General features: G+C 33.1%; 1 protein-coding gene across 1 annotated transcript; it reads left to right on the top strand.

The window, feature by feature from the left end:
* The first annotated feature begins 1,731 nt into the window (after window positions 1–1,731).
* LOC137925521 (uncharacterized) lies at window positions 1,732–8,981 on the top strand. Its single transcript, XM_068768978.1, has 8 exons — window positions 1,732–2,338; window positions 2,498–2,687; window positions 3,880–3,982; window positions 4,870–5,049; window positions 5,866–5,957; window positions 6,530–6,593; window positions 7,136–7,282; window positions 8,661–8,981. Exons 1-8 carry the CDS (start codon window positions 1,750–1,752, stop codon window positions 8,913–8,915), a joined length of 1,620 nt encoding a protein of 539 aa, XP_068625079.1. The 5' UTR covers window positions 1,732–1,749; the 3' UTR covers window positions 8,916–8,981.
* The last annotated feature ends 268 nt before the right edge of the window (window positions 8,982–9,249 follow it).

Raw genomic sequence — 9,249 nt, 5'->3', positions numbered from 1 at the left:
TATATATATATATATATATATATATATATATATAAATTAATTATTGTTTACATGCAGCGTTTGTACAAACTGACGTTATTGGCATGTCGCACTTAAATTAAAAAATAAAGAATGTATCAGGATGATGAATTTATACATGGTGTTTGTAAATATGTGTAAAAAAAGCTTTGAACCTCTTTGCTGACCAGGTTGTTTTGGTGTGAATATAACCCTTTCACACTATGAAAACCTTTACACATAACAAATCATTATGTATAAAACATTGCACCCATCGATACCGTCCTGACTTTTTTAAGCGTTGACAATATTAAAACTAACATTAATGTCGCGTTGTTTTAAGGATTCGTGTATTATTTATGTCGCATATTACATGAAATATATTTGGCGAAATGACATGAATTTTTATCAAAAACGTCACTTTTAATAAAAAGGGTTGTTAACTGCTAACAAAAAAATCCTTTTTCAAAAATCTATCCTATGTTAGCATAATTACGTCTATTTATCGACTATTCGAGTCATTGGAATATGTAATTAAGTTAATTCAAGTGTACATATCTATGAAAGACTGGCATAAGGAATTTCTGATTTATGTTCGCGCGTCATTTCACACGTACGACGTCAACAGCCGTATATAAGCCACTCCTACAGATTTCCAATAAGACCACTTGGATGCGAGTCGCATCTAACATCTATCAATAACCCTAAGAAGGTCCCCTCTTCTTGTAGGTGGACTCCACGTTAGTTTGGTTTCCTCTCAGAATATTTTGAAAATCCATAACGTTTAATAAGTAAAAACGAAACTATTTAAACATGATATATTAAATATATTTAGAAGTATTAATTATTTGCCTAGAAAATTAATAAAATAATCTATAACAAAATTTATATCAAAATTTTTTTGTTTAGTATTGAATACAAAAATACAATAATATCGTATATATTTTAACAAAACAATTTGCTTAAATTACAAATATTTATTTTATTGTCTGTTATTTATCTTTAACTGTTACATGCCTGCTGTATATATTTTCTACTACAATAGTACTGCAATCTGTAAATTTATAAAGAAACTACTGAAAAAATGTGGTGTTTTCTAGTACGTAGTTTGCATCTATTTTACTAGATGGCGTTGCATCATCGACTTCCCAAAACCGTTTAAATTATAAAATATCCATAAATATTAATAGAACATAATCTAACCTGATATATAAAAGAAATAAAAGTTTTTTAACATTAATGAATTTGTATTTTATCAAGCGAAATAATTTTAAAAGTATTATATTTAGGCACAAAAAATTATTAGTTCAACTGTATTACATAGATGGCGGTATAACCAACTTATTTTTTGAACTTATTTCTTCTAGCCTTCCCGTGTGAAATACTTAATTGTGGTAACTGGTCGGTATATGCATATACTTTATATGCAATTAGTTTAACTTATACTTTAAAATATAAGTTAAACTAATGAATTGGCTCGTCTTCATAACCAAATTGTTTTTTTTTTTTAAATACGCTTCGACTAGTAAAAACAAAATGTATTTAAATATATAGCGTGAAAAAGAATTATTCATTTTTAAATCAATTTTAAATGTATCGAAAACTATATTTCTTCTGATTACAAACTGCAATAAATAAAATTTTAGTGGCTGTTCCCATCGAAACTACGCAATAAATTTTATGGGCGGTAAAACATCTATTTCTATATAGTAGTTGAAATGTATTGGAAAAGGACCTACTATAATATATGTGATGAATTTTCTTACATACAAGTTTCTGATCGTACCTATAATTTTCTATTCAATCGAAGGTTCCATCACTGATACAAGTGAAAATTTATCAGCAAATGACATTGCAAGAACTCTTCTTAGTGCTATCGGTGGAAATCTAGACACTTCTAGAATTAAAGAATTAGAGGATAAATTGAAGAAAGTTAATAGCTATGTCGTAAATAAATATAAATACGCAGAACTTCTAAGGAATATAACAGCTGAAACAGATTTAAATGCTACTAATTTTTTAACAGCATTACAAGAAGGTGATCACATGAGATTTCTCGATGGGAACGAAACTAAAAACTTGTATTTGAAACTGAAACAAAAGATGAACAGAAATGATGTCATAAAAATATTAGCTGAGAGAGGAAATACAAGTAAATTGGTAAAGTCGGCTAGAAAAGCTATTGGAATAGATTATATTGGTTTTTCGAATAGACTAGATGATGATAATGATGAAAATGACAATGTTATTGACTTGGATAACGTGGTTGATGAACTTATAGCTGAAACTCCTAAAGATGATCATAAATATGATTATAAAGAAAACAATGGAATGTATTGGGGTAAGGAGTAATTTTGTACCTTTGTATTTCTAGAACCCCAAAAGCACTCTGGCATGCGCTACTGGAATCCCCAGTTGGTGGCAATACTCTTTAACACAGTCTCAATAATATTAAGAGGATGTGGTCTAAATCTATTTTAAGATATTCTATGTATTTTAGACCCTCAAGGAGAATTAGAAGATCTAAAAGAGTACCACAATCATGACGGTCGGCGTATTTTTAAGGGAGAAAGAACTACTATAAAGAATTATCCGTTCATGGTATCAGTGCACGTGTTGGGTCGATTCTGGTGTGGAGGCTCTCTGTATTGGCACGACCTGGTGCTAACGTCAGCAGCCTGCCTTCAGCTGTGAGTACATTGACCTCGGCCACTTCTTTCAGGAAAGAATCACCTTCATGATCATCATCATTTCATACTCAACTACTGGATATAGATATTCCATATAGATTTCCAATAGGACCGGTTAGAAGTGACCTGCATCCAGTATTGCTGGTCTTTGGTCTCAATTACAGAACCTTCAAGTCTCAACGACATTCCGATTTTCCATCTGCATGTTGTGTGGCCTTCTCATTACAATATATATATATATGCCAATCCAACCGGCTATGTCAAATATTTAAGTTCATCTACAGATCTCCTCATTCCTTCTAGACTTAGATTTCAATCGACCTGCAGCGCAATCCGAAAAATCGAACTAGACCCTGTTCTGGTTCAAACGTTCACGGGGGTACGGGGACTCGCTGAGTACCTACATAGGTTTAAACTCAATGAGAATTCTTTATGCATTAGTGACCCTGCGGTGGAACAGATCATGATACATGCAATAACCAACTGTCCCATATTCGCAAAAGAAAGGTTTTTTTGCGACGTGGATTTGAAGAGTTGCACCATCGCCTTCCTTTTGGAAGACTAAGAATGTCGCCATATATTCTTGAAATATTTTAACAAAATTATGAGGGGGATTAAAAATAAACTAAAAACGAACTAACTAAAACTTAAAACGCAAGTTAGGGTAAAGCAAAATAAACTTATTACAAGTTATAGAAAACAAACAGGAAGCATTTCCACAAGATGATAGCATGACATATATCAAATAAAATACAAAGTAATATAATAGGTTTTAAAACCATCACTTTTTCATTAATCAAATGTGAAATAAATAAATGACTTATTGATTATACTGACGTAGCTGTTAAAGTAAAAAATCAATTTATAGCTAATCAACTGTCAAAGGCACAAGCGAGCTATGAAACAAGCGAAGTTCATAAAGAACTTTCAAAATGCGCAAATTTTCTAGTGATTGGTTATATGAAATTTTATCGTTGTTTTCATAAGACCTTCATACAATATGTTAGGAAACTTAAAATATATGTATATGAATAAAATCAGCAAAGTTGTTTTCAAAATATGACCAAGGGAGTTGTAGATTTATTAATACATGTAAAGGAAAAATTTAGTAGGCCCACAGTGTTGTGAGGAATTTTAAGTAGTAGTACTAGGTTTTTGTTTTATAACTTTTTCTCTGTTGTTACAATTTTAGGATGCACAATAATAGATTCTTTCGAGAAAACCCCAAGTTGCTTCAAGTTAGAATTGGAAGCAATCACAGTAGAATAGGCGGCGAAGTCGTTGACGCTCTTGAGGTAAGTGCTTCGCTTGTTACTGCACTCTCAGACCGGAACGCAGTCCGTTGTATCGTCTATGGTATAAATTGAAGTAAGCATAAATCAAAATATAAGTTTATTCGACTGGCAAAATTTCGATTATTTTTCTTTACAATCCAGCATCTATGTATAATTTTAATTTAATTGCAATAGCTAATGGTGTAGATGGTTTATGTAGATGTTTAACGATAAATAAATATCTATGTTACTGTCCTTTTTTATCTAGTATAGCAAAACGAAGAGACTAAGCGTAGGTATTCTTGTCACGCCTAGCAAAAGGTGCCTTAACATAGCAGTGAGGGTCATCTGAGATTCTAACATTTCATCAAAGTACTGATGACCACCATTAAAAGGTGTGTTTAGTGAGTAGAACTTCTACAACTGAAAAATGTTAAGCAACAATAATTACTTATATAGAATGTTTTCTATTTACTCTCCTCTTAAAGTCCTATCTGCTGTGTTCACGTGATGCTTAAGTAGATAGGAACCCCACTTAACCCTGTTTCCAGAGAACAGTGTTTTGGGAAGGCCCAAAATATTTCCTCCGCCAAACTACAATAAAGGGGCTAAAAGTACTGACGACGATTATTGAGGAAATTTAAGAAGGTTTAAGTAGGCTTTCACAGGCAAGAGTGTCGAAAGCAAAGCTAAAAAAATCACCCTCCAAAGTACAAAAAAGAAGTTAAACATATCCACGATTATAACCGAGGTGTTTTAGAAGTTCAGAATTCCTTATTACCCTGTCTACCTCAAGAATATCTTTAAATTCTAGTGGAAGACAGTGTTATGATGAAAGAGAGAAAGATGTGATAAAAAGAAGCCATGGTTTCTACACAAAAAAACGATATGTATTTACTGTTTTTTAGGTGTACTTCCACCCAACTTACAACCCTCGAACTTTAAGCAACAATATAGCCGTCATACGTCTCCGCCATCATTTATTCTTCAACTATCACCGCACGCCAAAAATCATCGGAATCTCCCACAGTCCTCACAGTATACCCACCACCTCGGAAGTTCTCTTATTAGGCTGGGGAGTTAAGAAGGTAACATTGAGTCATAGCAACTAATCGCATCTTTCGTACACAAATTTTTGAAGATACATCTTTAAACGATCTTTTTTGTGTTCATCAGTTGGCATGAAGCTTGAGCATCCACCTTAATTGGTGATTCTCTTCAATAACTAAGTTAATTGTAGTCTACTGTAGTCTTGTTAGGATCTTGGTCGAACTTGAACAGTAATGAGGAGGTTCGCGAATGAAGTAGCTCGTAGAACTCATCTGCCTGTAGACGGGACACATCGCTTGTGAAACTAACGTGCTTTTGTACGAAAAGATTTTCAAGTCGCGACCACGAGGTGGTATACACAGGAGGGGTTCCCACTAAATGACTTCTTGGGACTGATTGTCGATGGAGGCTGGCCGCGTAAGACCAGTCATAGTATCATAACAATAGTAGTCATAACTTTGGGAAAAATAAGCCCAATTGTGGGCATTGAACGGCAGACATAATGATGATATACATTTGGTTATTGTTTAACACGTTTGTAAGGCAGTTAAACTTTAGTTTCCAAGTTTGTAGTTTCATAACAATGTTGGATTATTATTATTATTATTACTTAATAATTGTTTAATAAAAAGAAAAACCATAAGGGCCACGACGAATCATTTTTTTATTTATTTTCTGTCATATATGTAATGACATATTCCTTAATTAATTAAATACAATCTGGATCACATGAGGAAAAAATGTATTATTTTTTTGTTTTTCACACGCCTCCTTTTTATCGTAGGGCAAAGGTTGTCTGTCGAATAGTGCCTCCAGGCATCATTTTCGTTACATTTATAACATTACCATTTCAGCTCTCCCAAAGGATGGCATACGAGCCGGTTTTCTTACAAAGAAAACTTTTACCTGTTTACCCGAATATATTTTGTAAGGACGTATACGGAGAGTAAGTATTGGAATAAAGTTATTTACTCTAAATTATTTACTTAACGTCATCTAGGAATCTCGAGCTATGATTACCACATATTATTTGGTGTTTTAAATAAGACGTAATATCTATTGGATTCAGGCATTATTTTGCGGAAGTCCATCCTAAGTAAGAAAAGGACCAATATATAGCTACTTCCGCCATGCAGCGGTAGTCGTGCAATAAAGTGCACCGCCAGTCAGCCTGCTGATAAAAGCGCTTGCGGCAAACAATGCGAATTACAAAACTACCACCGTTAAATCACTCGACACGTGTTTCACCCCTCCACGGTGCAAACTCAGGACTAATGTTACACCGATTAGTGCCAAACGCAGAGTGAGGTGGGAGCTCATTAATAGGTACAAAGGTATCATTTTAAGATCTGTTTTATCGATTACTGCGTATCATAGACAAGATTGGTGATAAGACAAGAAGGTGGTGTTGGTCTTTGCATGAATTACCTCGATATTTTATTTACGAACTAAAATCCAGTATAACTTCTAACCGTTTAATGAAAGTAATAGGATTCGGATTGATTCGTTCCTTTTCAGAAAATTTATTTCATCTACAATGTTCTGCGCTGGAACTATGACGACGGGTGAAGGAGCGTGTTCAGTGAGTTTGCTTTCAAACTTTTCTTATTGAACTTCTTAAATAAATATCTGAACGACTTTTACTATTTTTGGTTTTAAGTCTGTTTGCATATCGTTCTTTATTTCGTATAAAGTGCATATAAAATTTAATTGTGCTAGCAAGTTATAAACTGTCAGCGGTTTTATCTTCATCAATTAGTTTGGTTAATAATTAATTTGTTTATGTAATGTACTTTTGTTTAAATAAGGAATTAAAGTCGAATTACATATGTAACCAAAGCTTCCTTAGAAGGGGCACATAGTAAGCAAATTTTGAAAATGTCCATAAATTACCCCCAAAAACTGAAAAAATAAAAAATATATATTTTTGGATTTTATTACATAAGTTAAAATTATGTAAATTAATTTTTTTACCAAAACGATTTAATTTTTAAATAGTGAACTTCTTACCGACCTGGACGCTGGACTTTTACTTGATGATAAAATGTATTTTGGATAAAACTTACATATGTCATTAAAATTTTCTTTTAAAATTGTTATAATTTCTTGTTAATAATTTTGTAGCATGACGCAGGAGGTCCTGCAGTGATTGCCGGAAAATTAGTCGGAATCATTTCCTTTGGCCCTTCCATCTGCGGATTCCCGAACGCTCCCACCGTGTTTACGCTAGTCGGAGCCTTTGCTGATTGGATAGAGACGATTAATGACACGGTAATGTATCTTCTGTTATTACTATATATACTACACATATAAAATTATATATATATATATAACAAGGTGTGAAAAGGAATGGAAAAGAATGAGCAGGACAATAGAGGAATAAAAAGAGATCAGAGGATAAAAGAGGAGAGTGGAAAATTAAAAATTTGCCTTTACTATGACGGAGAAATGGTAGTCAAGCTAAGAATAGATCCCGGGTTCGATTCTCAGGACACAATCTTGAATTATATTATAAAATTTGTACAATAATCATATAGGATTGCAACTGCTCACAAACAAGTTTTCACAGGATGGGTACCAGCATCCTCTACGGATCATAATACAACACTGCGATCGTCAAGTGTAGCGAATATGGTATATACCATAGATATACGACTATATTTATACAATGGATATATACCATAGATATATACATATATACCATAGATACCTTTTTAGGAGGTCAATGACTTTAAGCGTGTGTCAATAGACTGAACAGAGAAAGAGGAGAGATTATTATAGGTTTTAAATATAGTGCTATGACACGATAAGATAACAAACGTAAAGTTTTGTTTATAACATCTGCTATTGTCATAAAATAGGTGGTAATGTTATTCTTCAAGTAAATGCTGATAGACGCAGCATAAGTAAGATTCCCACTAGGTGAGACGACGATATAGTTTTTTTTATGAGCCTTCCGCTATTGGGGCCTCTCCTTCCACCCCTGTTTTGTTGAGAACAGGATTTTTTATTTCTTAACAATTTTTTCACATGATTTTTTTATTTTCGTCCTCGTCTTCCATAGTTCACAATATCTTTTTTTCTTCCTTCTATCATTCCATAATTCCATCTTCCTTTCTCAATCATTCAATTCCTTTCATCCATCCTCAAAAACTTCAGTTGTATTTTCTATTGCAGTATCACAGCTTTATTTAGTTTATTTATTTTTCTTATGTACATCAATTTGTTTCAAAGATTTTTACATTTTTTATTTTAATTTCAATAAATCTATTTTAATAGGATTAAATATATAATAAGACTTACAATATTTTATGTTTAACTATGTTTTATTCCTATTAATTACGTATTGTGCAACTTTCCTCAAGAATTTGAGGACGGACTCTCTTGCATCCTTTTCCATTATAATGGAGGCGGGTGTGGCCTCCTCAATCTTTTTTCCTATCCGGCATTCGGTCTCGTGACGATATAGTTTACGTTGTGAGTAGATAGATGTGGGCATTTTAAACCAATCGTCGTGGTTATATTGGTTTGGCTGTGGTCTATATCTTGCAGCGTGCTTCTATTGGCAGATAAGAAACGCTATCAATCAATTTCAACCCAAATCAGCTTTTAGATAAATTGTTACTTAACCTATTAACAATTTTCACAGAAACCAAGTTACTACGTAGGCAGAAAACGAACCACCACATTGAATCCACAACAAGCGTTGGAGTTCTTCGACTTCGAACGCTTCACACCGCATAAGAGCAAGTTCTACGGCGGGAAAAGACTAACCCTCACACCACGTACCACTCCCACTCCCACTCCCAATTTGACATCACCGACCACACCCCCCACTGGGCTAAGGAGTAGGGGCTATAAATTATTTCAAAGTTCTTTCAACAGGGACACCAGTTCAGATTGATATCCATACCGTCTTTAAGTGATATGTATTTTATTGTACACGTTTAGAAATATATGTAAAAAACTATCTTATATGTCTTTCTTTTCGCTCGCGGATTTCAAGTCATAAAATTTGATACTCGATATTATATGGCGTACATGACGATATATGGGTGTTATTATTTTGTGCATATATATATATATATATATATATATATATATATATATATATATACAATGCTTAAAAAAGACAGACAGTAATCAAGATAAAAAAATTAAAACTGATCAAATAACTAAACTAGATTAACTTTGCACAACTATAATTATAAAACTCATTAAAGTTGACATAAACTTGA

Source organism: Battus philenor, unplaced genomic scaffold, assembly GCF_028537555.1.
Source record: "Battus philenor isolate CCGP_79_NKW_IND1 unplaced genomic scaffold, ilBatPhil1.0.hap1 SCAF_27, whole genome shotgun sequence".
In the NCBI taxonomy this organism is placed as follows: domain Eukaryota; kingdom Metazoa; phylum Arthropoda; class Insecta; order Lepidoptera; family Papilionidae; genus Battus; species Battus philenor.
The sequence above is the reverse complement of the archived record's forward strand: the minus strand, read 5'-3'. Positions and strand labels throughout refer to the sequence as shown.